General features: G+C 43.5%; 3 protein-coding genes across 3 annotated transcripts; 1 reads left to right on the top strand and 2 right to left on the bottom strand.

The window, feature by feature from the left end:
* Positions 1–3,006: 3,006 nt before the first annotated feature.
* Positions 3,007–5,523, bottom strand: slc19a3a (solute carrier family 19 member 3a). Its single transcript, XM_070970832.1, has 7 exons — positions 5,377–5,523; positions 4,821–5,056; positions 4,226–4,727; positions 3,919–3,994; positions 3,505–3,697; positions 3,252–3,393; positions 3,007–3,156 (listed from the first exon to the last, which is right to left on the bottom strand). The coding sequence occupies exons 1-7, from the start codon at positions 5,521–5,523 to the stop codon at positions 3,007–3,009; spliced, it is 1,446 nt and encodes a 481-aa protein (XP_070826933.1).
* Positions 5,524–6,312: 789 nt separating this feature from the next.
* slc19a3b (solute carrier family 19 member 3b) lies at positions 6,313–9,834 on the bottom strand. The gene is made up of 8 exons (XM_070970763.1): positions 9,685–9,834; positions 9,304–9,483; positions 8,936–9,101; positions 8,380–8,695; positions 8,001–8,152; positions 6,937–7,129; positions 6,716–6,857; positions 6,313–6,465 (listed from the first exon to the last, which is right to left on the bottom strand). Exons 1-8 carry the CDS (start codon positions 9,832–9,834, stop codon positions 6,313–6,315), a joined length of 1,452 nt encoding a protein of 483 aa, XP_070826864.1.
* A 632-nt stretch (positions 9,835–10,466) lies between these two features.
* daw1 (dynein assembly factor with WDR repeat domains 1) lies at positions 10,467–18,150 on the top strand. The gene is made up of 13 exons (XM_070970882.1): positions 10,467–10,539; positions 10,775–10,847; positions 11,340–11,484; positions 12,076–12,134; positions 12,238–12,360; positions 12,471–12,570; positions 12,771–12,878; positions 13,494–13,600; positions 13,741–13,843; positions 14,342–14,456; positions 14,669–14,745; positions 16,980–17,142; positions 17,427–18,150. Exons 1-13 carry the CDS (start codon positions 10,500–10,502, stop codon positions 17,459–17,461), a joined length of 1,248 nt encoding a protein of 415 aa, XP_070826983.1. The 5' UTR covers positions 10,467–10,499; the 3' UTR covers positions 17,462–18,150.
* Positions 18,151–18,182: the final 32 nt, after the last annotated feature.

Raw genomic sequence — 18,182 nt, forward strand, 5'->3', positions numbered from 1 at the left:
TTTAATACAACAAAGGTGTTTGGGAATGAATAGATGAGGTTAAAACTTTTACCAAAATTACATTTACAGATAAATAGCTGAAAGACTTCTCAGATGATTATCATGTTTCTAAAATGACATTTACCATCAACTTTAGATAAAATATAATAATGTCAGTCTGTTAGGTCAGCAATGACTGCAGAGTGTGGATGAATTAAGTGTGTGTGATGCCTGCAAACAAAACACAAAACCATGACCAGAGGCCTGTACCATAAAGCTGGATTACGGCTTAGCGAGATAACTTCAGGCTTAACCCTGGCTTTTCGGTACCATAAAGGTGGCTTACTTTCTATCGGGCTACGTTGCCATGGTAACCTATGCTGAACACCTAACCTGCTCCGGAGCAGGATAAGTTCAGGATAAGAGCTCAGCAGGTATAAAAGCCCCACCTACTGACCAATCAGTTCTCTTGGAAAATGGCCTGTCCGTTTTATGAGAACCCGGTGGATCTTGGTGCACAGCTTGTGCGAAGAGCACTCAGGCGCGAGAGAATATTTAGAGATCGCTGTAATCCGTTCAATTGTCTGAACAATCACTGTACGAAAGGTACAGGTTTTCTGGAGAGGGGTTACAATACATCTGTCAGCTGCTGGAGCCTTACATCAGTAATGTAACGCACCGCAACCACGCGCTGACAGTCCCGCAGACAGTGTGCGTTGCACTGAGGTTTTTTGCCACAGGTAATATATTTCTTAGTGATGTTTGTAATTATTATGATGTCTTTAAATCCCTCGTTGGATGGGTTACAAGCAAGCCACAGATAAAATGCCATTAATCAATTATTTGCTATTCATAAAGTCGCGGGGGCCCTGACTGAGCTTGTCGATGCATTCGTGGTGTTTCCCGGCCACCTGCCCACGCAATGCATCAGAGGGCTTTTATGACATCGCAGGTAAGCAAGGTTGATGTGTAATTTGCATAATGTAGACTAAGCCCTGGGATGTTTGCCGTTGTATATTGTATTGTATATAGCCTCCAACATGTAGGCCTACATATACATATGCTACATGTATAAGATATAGTAAGCGTACTGACCACTTTGAAGTATATTTTTATACTTATGTTTGATTTGCTCCACTCGGGTTGCATCTGAAATAATAAGGATATACAAGTGCAGTCATAGTGGGGAAGTAATATTATAATGGCACTAACTTACGCATTGACACAGTCGGCGATTTTTTGCCAGCAATCCTTGCGCCGTTTGGCAGCTGCAACCGTGTTGCTTTTTGCCTGGATTATTGATTTGTATTCCTCATATTTATTAATTATTATTGTTTGCTCCTCCGTAGTGAAATATGCGGCTCGGGCTGATTTTTCCATGTTTGCGATTGGTCGCATGCAGCAAACTCCGCCCTTTTAATGTGAGCGCGCACAGATCTAGATTGGACAAGCCTGAATTGAATTAGTGAGTTGATAGCCGGCTTTATGGTACCGAAAATCCGGAGGGCGGATGTCTCGTTAAGTGAAGCCCGATAAGTAAGAGGAAGCCCGGCTAGGTTAATCAAGCTTTATGGTACAGGCCTCTGTTCTCAAATTCTTCCTGTCTGACCCTCAGACGCTGAAAAAGTTCACACCCCACAATTTTTATCAGTCATTAATAACAAAAGGAGAAGATCCCATAAAAGGGATGCAAGCTGAAGTAAATTATATTAATTCAACTTGGCTTCACTCCATATTTTTCCCCTGGTCATCCGTGCCCCTACAGTGACTCTATGCCTGACCAGGGGGGCCCACCCCACATTTCAGAACCACTGTTTGAACCCAACTAGTCCTGGGAGGAAGAGAAGAGAAAGAAGTTGACAAGGAAGTCACCCAAAAAGGCTAAGCCCTAAACTAAGCAGGTTAAAAACCCTCCTCGCAAGCAGAGGGCAGAGAGGGATGCCACAAATCACAACGATCTAACTACTGGGGATACATTTCTAAAAGAAAATCACACATAAACCTGCTTTTTTCAAATGCATTGTCAAATATTTTATTAGATGAAAAAGAAAATGTGCATACAACACATATTTAAGAAAGATATTGACTATCCCTGCAGACTCACTGTTTGATCTAAATATTTAGTAGCATTTGAAGCATAAGAATAAAGACTTAATGTAGATTTAATTTAAAATATATACAGTGACGGACTTCTGATTTGATCAAGGTCCATATGTGCATCTTTTGTAACAATTCAGTGAACACGCTTAGAAAGTTTCAGCTCTCCACGGGTGCTTTCTTTAGATTCTTATTTTAAATATTGAAAGTGCAAAATCTACAAATTTGTTGTCATAGGCCATGCCCACTTTGATCAGTCATTACCAAATGTTATGCATCCACTGAATCATGAGCCTCCATCCTGTAAAGCAAATTTTGTACAGCCATAATAATCTATGCAGATTACAAAATATACACTTTTTTCATTTGTGGCGAACCCTAGAGGCAGAACTGTCACGACTGTGTAGCAAAGCTCTGACCAAGCACCCAATGTTGATTTATAACCCTGTATGCACAATTAATCTTAATGACACACATAATTTCAGTTTGTAGATGATCCTGACTCAGCTTCTGCACAATTGGCCCAACGGTTTGTGATATTCCATTATCAATGATCTGTTATCTTTTGGAGGGCTGCAAGGGGCTGGAGGCAGGGTACACCCACACAGACACACAGAAAGACCCCAGCTGCTCCACTGCACCACCATGCCACCCTTATATCTGTTTTTGAATATAACTTTTGATTGTCACAGCTCCACCTTGAGGTCAATGAATGTCATTTCATGTGCCTGAGCAGTGGGTGGAATTTGCAACCCACCTGCCCATTTTGGTGACTTTTGGTCCTATGATTTTTGCTGTACAAACACTTTTAGCAAAGAAAAATAAACAAAAAAGAATAATAATGAGAGCAAAAACAATAGGGCTCCAACTGCGAGCGTCGCTGCTTGGATGGCTGATTATCTCAGCTGGTAGGTGTCACATTCCTTTAATTCAGAATCTGTGCTCACCAAAGTCTGGAGGTTCATTTTCCACTGGCGGGGTGGAGCCTTTCTTGTTTCTGTGTATTTTAGAAATAGTATACAGCCCTCGAAGTAAAAAGACAACAGCGATGGCTGAGAAGTAGCTGGCATATATGGTGAACTGCAAAAAAAAAAAAAAAAAAAAAGCACATGCTTTCAGGTATGAGTGGACACAGAGACACTTCTGCTACATCTACAGAAGTCCTGACTGCTCACCTGAGAAAGGATGTCCAGGCCCAGTCCTCTTTTGTCAACTACAACAGCAGTGAGGATTGTCTGTAGTGCCAGAGCTCCGAAGTTGTTGGCTCCAAACACCAGTGCATATCTCTCCATTGACAGGTCAACAGCGATCTGGAACCTAAGGGAAGTGTTCGGTTTATTGAAATGTTATCCGTCCTATTATGCCTGCAATAAAATTAGCTCTGACCCATGGGGTGAAACAACCCCTTTTATTATTTAACACTCTTACATGGCGATGGTTATCAGCAGCATGTACAGACACTTGAAAATGACGTAAGTGACGTAGCAGACAAAGATGTTGTCGATGAAGGTCATGAGGAAGAGTGTTGCTCCCCCGAGCCCAGAGAACCCACCAAGGGCCAGCTCTCCCCACTGATCCCATCTCACCTCAGTGAAGCCTATCCCGTAGGCTGTCGCCGCACCTGCAAAGCACATTGATTTAGGAATATCATTCTACATGACAATTTAATAAGCACTGATCTGTCACCAAAAGCTGTCATTTTTCTTCTGCAATCAAATTTATATCTTGAAAATGGCAGAATTTTATATAGTCACCACAACAGGGTAGCAGTTAACACTATAGGTTCTTTGTGTTTCATTTTTTTCTTCCCTAGTCTGGCAAACTTTACACAGTGCTGCCTACCAAACAGGTTGGACGCTGCCTCCACGACTCCGTTGTAGCTGCTGAAGTTCTGAGGCTCCACATGCTCCCACAGTATCTGCAGGGTACGTAGCAGTGATCATTCAAAGTGTAGCTTTTAGGTTTTTCATTAATGTGGCCAGGGGAGTAGGACGGGTGGCAAAGGGGGGCTGAGTATTTAAGGCCCTCATGTGAGGAGGGCCCACAAAGATACTAGAATTAATAGCCATGGGTTTGGGGGAGGGACCCTTCACAAATGCGGTGTCCAGAATTTGGTGCTACACCCCAGTATGTGGCCTTCACAACTGACCTGTACATAGTTGACAGTCTGGTTATAGCCGCAGGTGGCCATCGCCCACCACACTGACCAGTAGAGCAGCTGTCTGGAGGAATAGCACTCACGGAAGTCCCTCAACAGCCGGAGAAGGACTTTGCCACAGGACTCTTTGCCAACCTCAAGTTCCTGAACTTCAGGCCTCTTTATAGCCAGCCTATTTCCTGCTGATACTGCTGATCCACTTGCTTGCTCTGTTGCATCCCCAGTCCCATATTCATGCTCCCCCACATCTCTTGCTGCTTTCTGTGCAGTATGCTTGTGGTGAAAGAACATGCTGTGTTGTGGCATTGGCAGAAAGAAGGAAGTGAGGACAGCGATGCTGGTGAGAACTAGAGTTAAAACCATCATATTGTTGTAGGACATCAGTTCAAAGCTGGTGAGCAGCTGGCCCAGCAAAGAGCCCGTTGTGTACCCCAGGAGCTGGACACTGCGGCAGTAAGAGGTGGCCTTCCGGTACCTCTTCAGATCTATCATACTGTAAAAGAAATTTAAAAATTTATCAAAAAACAAAACAAAATTCAACCCCTTGACGGTGCTTTGCTCAGCTCTTTGAGTATCAGTACGTCACCTGTAGATGTAGGAGAAATAGGCCACCTCACAGGATGTCACCAATGCGTAAAAGACCTGCGTGGACTGCATGCCGGGAACACCATATGCCCAGCGTAGCAGCGCTGTGGTGGTGAAGAGGCTGAGGCTCTGACACACCACCACAGGCTTGTAACGCAGCCAGTCAGTCAGCAGAAACACCGGCACCAGCAAAACCAGGTAGCAGTACGTCCACAGTGGAAAAACTTCATTGTTTATCTGATAAGGAAATTGCCAACAGATAAATTAATACATGTGAAAGAGCCGGTGTGTAAAATGGGAACTATATTGCTTCTTAGCAATAAATCTGATGTAATTGTCACTTGAATGGTTAAAATCCAGTCACAAAGACTGCATTTATCTCTTTACTGTGATTCACCAACATGATTATTTTGTAATGATTTAACTTGATTTACATCAAGTAGGCATTTTAGGTTTTGTTGTCAAAGCTAATGCGAACAGAAACACAGTCAGCCAATGATATTATTACACTGTTCAGTTTCATGATTAGTTGAAGTCATTTAATCATGCGTCTTTACCTGTGCTTCTGTCAGATTCTTGTCCGGTCCGTTCATGTATAAGTAGAGGAAAGGCTCCATGGGCTTCACTGTGCTGAAGAAGCCGTACACGCACAGCACAGTAGTGGGAAACTTCCAGTCAGCTATCCACCTCTTCACGGTCTCCATCTTCTTTTCTTGTTCTGCCTGTTTCAGGTTTGTGCGTGTGCATTTATGTTCCTCGACACACTACCCTTCCTTTGTGGGAAACAGCTGAAGTTGTTGGAGTGTTGAGGCTGGGTTTGTAAATCAACAACTCGGTCAAAGAGCAGGACAGGCTTGGTCACAGTCCAGGTCGAGCCGAGACACACGTGTCACAAATTAAACAGGAAAGCAGATAAATCTCAGGACTTATCTTTAATTAACTTCACTAATCAGTAATAATTACAGATTTATTGTGCTGTTGTTTGGCTTCTTCATTACATTCTGGAGTTACAGAGATAACAAATAGTTGAAAGATATGGGAAACGGCTGCACGGTGGCGCAGCAGGTAGTGCGCGTGCCTCACAGCAAGAAGGCTGCCGGTTCGATCCCTGGGTCAGGCGGTGCCTTTCTGTGTGAAGTTTGCATGTTCTTCCCGTGCATGCGTGGGTTCTCTCCGGATACTCCGGCTTCCTCCCACAGACCAAAAACATGCTCATTAGGTTGATTGATGACTCTAAATTGTCCGTGAGTGTGAATGTTTGTTTGTCCTTGCATGTGGCCCTGCAATCGGCTGGCGACCGGTTCAGGGTGTACCCCGCCTCTCGCCCATCGTAGCTGGGATAGGCCCCAGCCCCCGCAACCCCGATAGATAATGGATGGATGGATGGATGGATATGGGAAACATCAATGAGATCAGTCAGCAACTGCTGTATCTGTTGGCACTATTAAGGCAATAAGAAGCTCAGTTTTACACTCTTTACAGACCAGTCATGGTCAGAAATGCTCAGTAGAGATCACCTCCACACTGAGCTTCTGTTCCTTGGCGACGGTGTGCTCAGGATTACGTTTCTTTGCACAGGCGGTGTAGGTCCCTCGAACCAGAAACAGCACCGAGATGACAGCGTAGTAGCTCCCGTAGACCATGAACTGCAGAGAAAGCTTCCTGTCATCCTCAGCATGACCATTTTAACCATTCTATGGGACAATCGTCAAACACGCGTGCAACAGTGAGGGACAACCACCAGGTGCCGCTCTGTCTTCACTTTTAAGTGTTTGTTGTCCTTCCTGTGCATTCTTGATTCAGAGTGAGCTCAGCCATAGATTATCAGAATTAGGTATCAGTGTGCTGCTTTTAAAATAAAAGAAGGTGTAAATTAAAACTTGTGTATGGACATACCTGTGTCACAATGTCCAGTCCCAGTGCAGCTTCATCCACAACTATCAGCGTTATAATGGTTTGCAGTGAAAGGGCTACAAAGGTGTTGATCCCGAATGTCAAAGCGTAGCACTCCATCGAGAGATTGGATGCAATCTGAAATCTAAAAGGAGAAATTTCTGAAAGAACTGTACTGCTTACACTGGTAAAGATATTTATAAGCAATGCTACAGTGAACTTACGCTGTGATGGTGATGAGGAACATGTAGCAGGACTTGAAAATGACATAACCAGCGTAGCATACCCAGATACAGTTGGTGAGTGCCATCAGAAACACGGCACCCGTGGCTACAGCTGAGAACAACCCTAACGCCAGCTCCCCCCACACCTCCCAGGCCACCCTGATGTAGCCCACGGAGAAGGCCGCTACAGCACCTGGCCCACGGAAGAGAAAGATGGAGGTGATTCATCTGTCATTCCAGCAGACAGAGCCTCCACTGTGGCTGTGCATTCTGGTTGTGATTCATTCATTAATCCTAACAACATTTCTTTCCCTTAACGTTGGTCAAAAAAAAAACAAAAAAACAAAAACGTATGCACACACATGCCTTCGCTGGCCTCCTCAGCACCTTCTTATTATGATGAACCACTTCCTCCCAGCTCTTGGCATCCCCTATCAGCAATAATCAAAGAATCCATTACCTCCTAACGCTATCTCCTTAATTGAAGCAATTACTCTTCTTCTCATGCTGAGCCGAGTTGAGAGTGAGCCAGCAGGACCACGGTGCTGCTATTCCCTTTCAAAATCAATATTTCTATTTAATCAGTTAGTCCATTAAATCAATAATGGCATGGTTGTTTTCTTTTAATTGCAACTTTTTATAGGTGTCTGTGCCACCAGACATGGCAGCTTTTAATGATATTGTTAAATTTTATTTTGCTCTATAAAACGTGGCTGTGCTGCTAACCTTTGCCTCTCCCCTGTCTTAACTGAGCTCCTGGATTCTGTTCCCACTGCGGTGAAAATCAGTCAATTCCAGCTGCTTCTGTGCAACTTGTTGCCATTAAAATATAAATGTAGAATATCACCAGACACATCCTTTACTGTATATGATGATACTGAATCAGACTGATGTAAATCAAGTCTGATATTATGAGAAATGGGAACCTCTTTCTGAGTGCTTTTTCTCACACACACACACACACACACACACACACACACACACACACACACACACACACACACACACACACACACACACACACACACACACACACACACACACACACACAAAATCAGTCTTACCCACAAGTGAACACACAGCCTCTACACCTCCGTTGTAGATGGACGATGTGGCAGATGGTTCTATATGGTTCCACATCAGCTGGATGTAGTTGAAAATCTGCATGTAGCCAGCTGTGGCCAAAGACCACCACAGGGACCAGTAGATTAAATGCCTGCATGGTGGACATTATGGAAAACAGTTAATGATTGTGACTGTAACTAGTATGATATCAGTACGATCTACGTGAATACATTGTGGAAAAACACCACAATGAATAATCATTTCATTTGAAGTAAAATCAAACTGTGACACAGGACAAAACGTGCAAAAGATGTGTGCTCAGCAGATCTGTTTTCAATGTGTGATGTGTATTCTGAAAAAAATCTGAAAAAAAAGTGCCTGGAGGAATATGACTCCCTGAAGCTCTGCCAAAGCAGATGGCCTGCAGCGGCCACATTGTCCCTGCTGCACCAGTCAGCGCAGCCACTGTGCTCGCTCTTCTCCGCCCCAGAGGCAGCATCGTCCTTACACATCGCTGGTTGATCAGGCCTGTCCGGTCCCAGCGGCCCCTCTTGCTGGGACTGCGAGCCCACAGCTGCAGCATTTTTCTCATTGAAGAACAGGCTCCTCTGGGGCATGGGCAACCAGAAGGAGGTGAGAAAAGCTATGCTTACAATCCCCAGAGTGATAGCATTGATGTAGAAGTAGTCCACTCCTGTTGATTAGAGTTCATCAGTGCTCGATCAGATTTTGAGGCATAGTTCAGTGCAGTTCCTTCATCATTTTTTTTAAAGTTTATTTTGTTATGCATGCAGGCAAGGTAGATTTTGAAGATGGGAGATATTTATAATCTGTCTTGAGGAGTAGTCTTCATTTTAATGTGGCGAAAATATAGATATACAGGATTTATCTTTTTTTTTTTTTTTTCTTTTTTTTTAAATCTATTTAGCCTTACCTGCCAGAGAGATGAGCATTTGGCCCAGGCCTGCACCAAGTGTGTATCCAGTCAGCATGGCACTGCGCAGGTAACCAGTGGCTCTTTGGTAAAACTCAACAGGGATCATGCTGTAAATGTAAGAGAAGTAAGCCACCTCTGTGGACGTCACGACAGCATAGTTGACCTGTTGATGGGATGAAACAGTTTTAAAGAGACTGCAGCATACGATGAACTTGTACCAGTAAGGCAAAGCATAATAAACAGTGTAGCCGTACTGTGTTAAGCATGTGAACAGCAGGACTATAGTTGTTTGTATTATCTAAATAAAGTTACTGTTACTATTCAATTATTCAGTTTCAACAATTTTCATCAGTGTGTCAGTGGACCTGAAGGCACATCATGGCAGGCAGACCCGGGGCAAAGCAGAGGAGGAGGTAGTTGGTGACCAGGAAGAGCCCCTGTACCACAATGAGTGGCTTGTACCTCAGGAAGTCAGTCAGGAGGAAGATGGGGAAAAGGAAGGCCAGGTAGGAGTATGTCCAGATAGGGAACAGATAGTTGGTCACCTGTGGGAAACAAGCACCCGAGAACAAGAGTGCTGATCCTGCACACTGTTTGTCACCTGCATATCTCATTGTCCATCAAACCTGAAGAGAGGTTGGTCACACATATGTGCTCCTAATAAAAGATACAGTACTACAGGCTGTAAAGTACCTCCATGTGTATGTGTTTGGACCGAACAGTATGTATGTGTCTGCCATTCTTACCACTTCTTCAGAGATGTTCTTGTATGGTCCAATTAGGTATGGTGTGAGGAAGGGCTCTGCTACCCTGCAGTTAGCAAAAAACCCATAGAGTGACAGGACGGCGGTGGGATAAGTCCAGCTGTAGGACTTTGCCTTGGCCCAGCAGAGCATGGTTTTATCTCAGCACAATCTCCCTGGGGCTGTCTTTGGTTTTTATTTCCAGGAGAGCTACCTGAGCACCTTTTAATTTGACGTCTGAATATCTGCACTATCCCTGAAGTGCGTTGAGCCTTCTTGAAGTTATCGTTATGCATCAGCAGCCAGAACACACACACATTATCTTTATAAGCTGCACGTGGCTTTGTCACAGTTTATGAGTGACAGACTTTGACCTGACCTGAAATAATGATAGCTCAGTGCTGATGTTATGAGACTGTCTTCAGGTTTGGCTGTGAGTGCAAGCCTCTGTGATAAATCATAACAAACAATTTAACAGGGGGAAATAAATCTTCTTATTATCATCAGGCAGAGGCAGGCAATAAGGTGACTCCCCCTCTGCAGCATGATGTTAAAGGATTTATTAATATAAACTCAGCAGCAAATGATTAATCAGTTCTCCAACTGTATAAAAAAGGCAATTAACAATTTTAATTTTATTTTAAAATATCATTTAAGTTAAGTAAGTTAAGTTATAGTTAAACTAAGGAAACTTCTTGAGACGTTTGTTAACGTTTGTTCCTACTACGCATGCGTAGTGAGTGCTCGTGGCCATGGGTCTGTTGGCATAGCAACGGTCTGTTTACAAGCGATGTGAAGAGGCCTCGGTAAATGGCAATATGAAACTCAAACGGTTCCTTGTCAGGTATTATCCTCCAGGTAATGCAAATAATTTAATTAGTTACTAAAAATTGATTTTAATTGTGACGTTAGTTGTTTTCAAGGGAATGTGGTACTGTTGCAGAGGAATACTTTGAGCTTTAACAACTTCCCGTAGCCAAACATTAACACTCGCTCCAACACCACGTTGGTTTACATTTGCGGAGTTGCTAGCGATGATTAATTGCACAGCTGCTGTCACGAATGACTTTTCTTTGTTGAACTTGTGTTTCAGGTATAATCTTGGAATATGACAAAGGAGGAGATTTGTGGACCAAATCAGTCGACATTTTGGATTTGACTGCAGAGTACGTGATGCGGTGTTATTCACCGCGCTGTTGGGCAACTTTGTGAATAACTGGCGTAACTGGGTGATGTGATATTAACCCTTCGTATGTGTGTTATTGCTTTTCACCTCTTACAAATCCTGCCATTTCATCACGAAACTAGTTGGAAATAAAGGTTCCTACCAAAATAAAAACCACTAACCTACACCCTTAAACACTACTTAACCCTGTTGCCGGTTGAAGTTGTACTATAGCTTGAACGGAGTGTTTGAACTGAGTGAACTTTTAGTTCCTCAATGTGATGTTCCACCAGTCCGCTGTGATTATTATTTCTGATGTATTTGTTCGATATCACGCTACAAATTAATGTTTTCTTGGGGTAGAAAGAATTTAACCTCCAGTGTCTCATTGAAATTATTCTCATTTTTGCATTGTCATTTTTCTCATGCTGTCATCTTTTGAGTGATCACCATCAGTTGATCTGAGGTTTTAAAAACTGCTTTTAACCCACAGCACAAACCCAGATGAGTTGCTGGCAGACATCAGGCGCTTGGAGCCTCTGATCACAGAGTCCCAGGCTGATCAGGTCAAGCAGCTGATCGCTCGACTTCAGCAGAAACAGGGCCAGCAGGACGACCGCAGGTTCTGTTTCAACAAGGTCAGACTCTGGACTCATGCTGACATTACCGGCCAACAATGAATGAAATCAAAAGAAGTGGCAAGACAGTTTAATTCATTATAGTTCAGTCATTTTCCATGCCAGTGTATTGCTGTTCAGGGGGTCAGGACAGGCTGTAATCTATGGTATGGCTTTGCTCCACACCAGTGGATTTAGCCATCCATAAATCTGTGTTTCTCTGTAAAACTCAGGCAGCAGAAAAGATTTCAGATGGTGAAAGGTTTGGCAATCAGCTAATGACAGCAGTACATTAATTCCCTGATTTTTGTTATTTGTTAATCTTATTTACATACATGGAAATTTAGGAGGTAGAGTCATTGAAATCAGCCAGTGCTGCAAAGCGGCACTAGAGAGCAGCAGTGGTTAGGTTACTAAGTTTTCCAATTAGAAGTGTGCCAACAGTCTGATAACATGTTACGTATCACTGCATAAGCATCATAAGGAATACACCCTCTTCCCATTACATCAAAGTCAGTCATTATAAATATGCTTTACATGTGTAATGCTAAAGTTAAAGTAAATGACTACATCGCCTTGAAGGTTAGATTTTCTAATCTGTCTCTTTTGCAGGAGCTTAAGGTACACATACTGCCACTGACAAATGTTGCCTTTGACAAATCAGGATCAAGGTAGGCTTGCCTGCAACACACAAAAGTCAGGCCCTTTGGAGATCAGGAAAAGGTGTTTTTGTTTGTTGTGCCGTTCTTATCTGTTCTCTGTAACGCTCTGCAGGTTTATAACTGGGAGCTATGACAGGACATGTCGAGTTTGGGACACAGCCTCAGGTGCAGAGCTGCACAGGCTGGAGGGTCACAGAAACGTGGTGTTCGCGATAGCCTTCAACAACCCCTATGGGTAATGAGCTGTTTCAGCAACACTTTCATAGGAGCTGAGAACACTTTCAAAGGGGGCGTTCACCTCACAAATGACACTTTCTTTGCTTATTTTATCTTTCTGAAACTTAGAGACAAGATCGCCACAGGCTCTTTTGATAAGACCTGCAAAATGTGGTGTGCTGAGACGGGCAAATGTTTTCATACCTTTCGCGGACACATGGCAGAAATAGTATGTATGACCATCTGGTTTAACAGAGAAATGATTCATTTTCAGTTTGTTTTTAGTATTGCTTCATGTGCTATAAAGTAATGTGTATAGGAACATGTGCCTTCTGTTGTGGCCCTACTGAGCATTTTAGTGCTTTTACTGTCATCCTCAGACAAGAAAGTCTGACACTAGTGACTGTAAGAGAGTTTTGTGTTGTGTAGATGTGCCTGGCGTTCAATCCCCAGAGTACACTGGTGGCCACAGGCAGCATGGATGCCACTGCCAAGCTGTGGGATGTGGAGACTGGGGAGGAGCTGGCCACTCTGACTGTGAGATATCTTTTCTTTACTTACAATATACCAATTTCGCTTTTTGTTCTTGTATGGCTCACATCCATTCATTATTAATGCGTTGGTTAACTTTTCATTCGCTTCTAAGGGTAATTATTCCTAAATTGCATGTTGTTGGTCCTGCTGATGGCCAGTGCCTTTTCTACCCCACATATCCACCTCTGATCTGATGGGAAATGTAGCTCTAACTCTTTAATAAGGCACTGATAGCCCACTCTGAGGGGAACAGTGAGCCCTCTTTGATGTGCAGACTGCACGTGGGTCCGTGGTGTGACTCGTTGGTTGGCTGGCTCTGTCTCAGTGAGAAGCAACTCTCTGCAGCTCTCTCTGTTCTTTTAGTACTTCACACCATGAAGAATCAATCATGCTGTCAGCAGTCAACTGAGCGCAAAATCTTAAGCGTATGCTCATTTTTATTTATTTATTTCAAGCCTTTAAGGCTTCGGTCTGTATGTTTATTTTAATAAACAATATTGTGTTTTTGATTTGTGTTTTCATCCATACAGGGATGCAGAAGGCGAGAAAGGGAGGGAGTTTAAAGGAGAACAGAAATGAGACAGCGAGGTATAATGCTCTCTTTTTGATTTCATCCAGGGTCACACTGCAGAGATCCTCTCTCTGTCCTTTAACACGGCGGGAAATCAGCTCGTTACTGGCTCCTTTGACCACACAGTTGCTATATGGGACGTTGCTTCAGGAAGGTCTGACGCTGTTGTTCTTCTTGCAGTATATACCTTCATTCGTGCGTGTGTCATCATTTACACTGCACAGTACATTCATAGCATCTATTTTGCACACGAGTGCACAACTGACTCCCGACTGTGTTTTCTGTTCTTCTCAGACATGTCCACACTCTGATTGGTCACAGGGGGGAAATCAGCAGTGTTCAGTTTAACTGGGATTGCTCCCTCATTGTCACAGGCTCCATAGACAAAACCTGCAAGGTGAACTATCATGCAATTACAAATGTGTTTGTGTGTGGTTGTTATTGAACTGATTCAAATAGTTATTTGGCTAAAAGTCTCTTTCCAAACTGGAATTATAGTTTCTGCCCACAGCTACAGTTTGTCATTCATTAAGCATTTTAAGCTATTGCAAGACGTATGTATTTGAGATGGATGGCTCTTGTCATTCATATCCACCCTTCTCCCCCCACCCCACCCCACCCCCTACCCCCAGTCTCTCTTCACCTCTTGTCTCTAAGGTCTCCATCATTTAACAGAGAAATATTAAATCCTAATTTCTTAATTATGCCCACATTAGTCATGCTCACAATTAAGAATTATCCACCTCACTGCATTCCTCCAGGGGAGATGGTTAAAACATAGCCCCGTAAGACAGCTAACGGCTACACGCTAGCATATTTTATATGTGAATATGTTTGTTCACATGTATGTGTGTATAATTATGGCACTCAGTGTTCTGTGTGTATGTGTTTGCAGTTGTGGGAGGCAGTCAGTGGGAAGTGTGTGGCCACCTTGGATGGACACAAGAAAGAGGTGCTGGATGTGTGCTTTGATTTAAGTGGTCAGCTCATTGCTACTGCCTGTGCTGATGGTGAGAACAGTTCATTTACTCAGTGTTTACATTACTAGTAAAGTGAAAGAAATAGTTTGTTTTCTAATGCCATAACACATCCACATTTCTAGATTTGTTGCGTACTGTATCTGCAGGTTTCTTAAGGTGACATACAACAAATTCAACGTTGTGACATGGAAGAAGGGTACAGTGCCTGCCCGCTAACAGCCCTGCCTGTTCTTCTTTATCAGGTACAGCGCGAGTGTTCAGCGCAACCACACATCAGTGTCTGGTGACCCTTGAGGGCCATGCTGGGGAGATCTCCGATGTAAGTTGCTGGAGATATAACGATGAGTCTGTATTTAGTATTTAGTTTGCCTCAACATCCTTGCCCATGTTTCAGTGTTTCATAGCCATACATTGTGTAATGAAGGCTGGGGAACAGAGAGTAGCACAGAGGTGAGTCACAGCCTTGGCTGTCTGAACTATTTAATCAGAATTGTGTTTATGGGTAGGAAATGAATATTAAACAGCACGGGCCACATTTAGTTCCAGTCAGCCTTTTAGCTCTCCAGACATGGCAACAGAAAATTACATTTTAAGCCCTTTAAATGCTCATTGTTTGAAACTCTAGCTCGAACATGGTCTCCCAGGCTTGCTTGGGTGTAAGCATTATAATGGGGCACAACCACAAGTTTGTGGATGCACCACAAACTTGTGATGAGCTTGTGATTTTTGTGCAATTAACCCCCAGTCTCTGGCCACAGCTCTGCTAGGCAGTGCTGTAAATAGGATATTGCCTCTACTTGCCTTGTTAACATGGGATAACGCATGATGCTGAAGTGGAGGGACAGGAGTCCAGGCTTCAGGCTGTTTTTGTGCTTACTGTGTCACATGGTAAAGCTCAGCAAGTAGGACATGGAGCTGTAGTGATGCTTCTGTTTATCTGACTAATTGAATCTCTGGGCTCTAAACGAGATTGTCAGTGTTTTCTCCATGAGAAATTACAAATACCATCTGTCATCGCTGGCCCTAAGTGAGCATGGTCCGACCTTGTGTTTATTAGCCTTTGAACTCAGAGCACCAAATGTTGCACCCGTGCCATCACATGTTATATCACACATCCTCAAAAAGAAGCTCTAACCCAGCGTAACATGGCTGAGAGTCAAACCAACACATAGTTCGGCATAAGGTGTGTGTTTATTTGACCCTGCAATGACCTTGTGCCGTAATGGGAGTGATTTTACCCATTTACCATTGTCCAGGTGTCTTGCTCTGCATGAGTGTGTGTGTGTGTCCTGTAGGCTCTGGCTCAGGGGCTAGAGAAGTTACACCTGTTTACTGAAACACACCAGGCAGTCGGTAATAAATAGGCTGGATGGAGGATCATTCCAGAGGATTATGACACTAATCTCTCCCTAACAGGACACCTTCCCCCTCCCCTCCATGCTTCTTAGCCATGACCATCTTTTTCTTTTTTCCTCCACTGCTCTCTCCCTCCATTTCAGTGCCTGGCTCGGTATGCTTTTCAGTGTGTCTCTGCTCCTCCTCTAGTTAATTCACCATGCTGTCTTTTGCCTGTTTTAATTCTGGGAAATATAAATAATAATAGGCTGTTAATTGAATTACTGACTGTAAAGACCAAAATGTATGTTTCTACTTTATAGAAACATCTCATGTCGGGAGGCCACAAGACCATTTAGACCTTTTTATCCATGTGTAGAACAAGGGGCATGTAAAACTAATTTGGACATTCGATTAGGACGATGACTGTCCCAGATGTCTCTAACTCTCCATTGAAGCCAACACTAACGGGAGAAATCAGCAGCTCAACCTTTGCTTGATGACTCTTTTAGGCAGATGCACCAAGGAACATGATTTCTCAGGTCAATAACATCCATCAACTGCACACTCCAAAAAATAAATCAAGTTTAGTATGAATGAATAATAATGTGATATAGAATTGGGACACAGCTTTGGTCTTGTGTGTTTATACCTTTTTCCCGTTGTTTCCTGATGTCTTCTCTGTCCATTTAAAACTGTTTTTATTCTATTTCGGTGCCTGTCGAAGCTTCCACTCTTGCCTTCTTCCTCTGGTCTTCTGTCTTTGTCAGCTTCTTCTCCCCTCGGCTTCCATTTCCCGCCAATGGTCGCTCCTTGGTGCTCAGTTCACAGTTTTAATCAAAACATACTTTACTTTCATGGCCATCTAGAGCCAGCTTCATTTAATCATCCCATCCTTTGCCTCACTATGGGGATATAAAACCATTCAGGGACCCATAAACCTGGAATCTAACACAGCTTCAGCCATGATTTTCATAATACTCCACCGCAAAGACTCTACGGTAAGTGGTGCTTTTATCTTCCTTAAGCATTTGAAGTTGAATGACCTCTGTGGAATAATGCCGCTGACCCGGTGAAAGTGGCCTAAACTCACTCATTTCCCATCCCTTTGTCGTTTCATCCACTTCTGGCATAATCTCTTACTCAGAACTCTATGGCTCATGCAGCAGACACTCACACACCTCTGAATAAGACCAACTCTCCCGACTCTCTTGGTAGATCTGTTTCAGCCCTCAGGGGAAGAGGGTCCTGACCGCCAGTTCAGACAAGACAGCTCGCCTGTGGGATGTTCAGTCTGGAGCCTGCCTACAAGTTCTTGAAGGGCACACTGACGAGATCTTCTCCTGCATCTTCAACTACGAGGGTGACACTATCATTACAGGTAAACACCGTCCGCACGCACGCACGCACGCACGCACGCACGCACGCACGCACGCACGCACGCACGCACGCACGCACGCACGCACACACACACACACACACACACACACACACACACACACACACACACACAGACAGAACATCTGACGAACACGTGGGGTTAAAATGCAGCTTTGAGCAGCTCCTGGCAAGCCGTCATAAATGCTTAATTACACATTTTAGATGAAAAGAGTGCAGCCGTGTCCTTCTGTGCAGCCACCTGTTCGTGTTTGTGTTCTCCTGCAGGCAGCAAGGATAACACATGCAGGATCTGGTCCTGACCGTCCTCCACTGTGTCGAGGCTCAGGCGGACAAATGCATGGACACAACGATCAGTTTGTGTTGAGCATGCATGACCCGCTGCATGTAATTGTGGATTCACAACTGACAAATCTGCACTCACAGTGAGGTAAAGGTCTGGGTTACAGCATATGTGTTAAGGTTAAGTGGATAGCAAACCATCTTAACTTGTTTCTATCATTTGTCTCTTTAATGTTCCTCCTGTTGCTGAATCTGTTGGAAGCTTCACTTGTTCCCCGACTGTACTAACTTCATATTGAGAAATGGAGCTCTAACTCTTCATATTGTTAAAAAATACACCTGCCCGCACCTCTAAAGCTCACCTCTGAAACCACAGCTTGTTGTTTTCACATTTCTGTTTATGTTGCCAAGTAAACAAACAAGCTAGGTGGATTTTTGAACTTTAGATAAAGCCAGGCTTTATCTGCCTTGAGGTGTGAAATTAAGTTTCAACTACTCATTTTCTGGCTCTAGCTTCCTGTTTGGCATCAGAGTGGTCTCATTTGCCCAAATGCCAGAGTAGTTCTTTGAATCTGTACAAATACTCTCTGAACATGATTTGTAAAGACTGTAAATTAAGTTTTATAGAGAAAGTGGGAGCTAGACTCATTTATGTGAGCCATTAACATCCCAGATTTTGTTTCTGTTCAATAAAACATTCTGCTGTGCTAAAACATTTGTGTCTATGTTTCATCTTCGAGA

This window comes from Chaetodon trifascialis, chromosome 9 (genome assembly GCF_039877785.1).
Source record: "Chaetodon trifascialis isolate fChaTrf1 chromosome 9, fChaTrf1.hap1, whole genome shotgun sequence".
Taxonomy (NCBI): Eukaryota; Metazoa; Chordata; class Actinopteri; order Chaetodontiformes; family Chaetodontidae; genus Chaetodon; species Chaetodon trifascialis.

Coding starts and splice junctions, on each gene's coding strand:
- slc19a3a (XM_070970832.1), bottom strand. CDS start 5,523: ATGGAGACCGTGAAGAGGTGGATAGCTGACTGGAAGTTTCCCACTACT. Junction 3,995..4,225: donor AGACTGTCAACTATGTACAG/GTCAGTTGTGAA, acceptor CGTACCCTGCAG/ATACTGTGGGAGCATGTGGA. Junction 3,698..3,918: donor GGCAGCGTCCAACCTGTTTG/GTAGGCAGCACT, acceptor TGTGCTTTGCAG/GTGCGGCGACAGCCTACGGG.
- slc19a3b (XM_070970763.1), bottom strand. CDS start 9,834: ATGCTCTGCTGGGCCAAGGCAAAGTCCTACAGCTGGACTTATCCCACC. Junction 9,102..9,303: donor CTGCCATGATGTGCCTTCAG/GTCCACTGACAC, acceptor TCCCATCAACAG/GTCAACTATGCTGTCGTGAC. Junction 8,696..8,935: donor AATGCTCATCTCTCTGGCAG/GTAAGGCTAAAT, acceptor TCTAATCAACAG/GAGTGGACTACTTCTACATC.
- daw1 (XM_070970882.1), top strand. CDS start 10,500: ATGAAACTCAAACGGTTCCTTGTCAGGTATTATCCTCCAG. Junction 10,540..10,774: donor TGTCAGGTATTATCCTCCAG/GTAATGCAAATA, acceptor CTTGTGTTTCAG/GTATAATCTTGGAATATGAC. Junction 10,848..11,339: donor ATTTTGGATTTGACTGCAGA/GTACGTGATGCG, acceptor TTTAACCCACAG/CACAAACCCAGATGAGTTGC.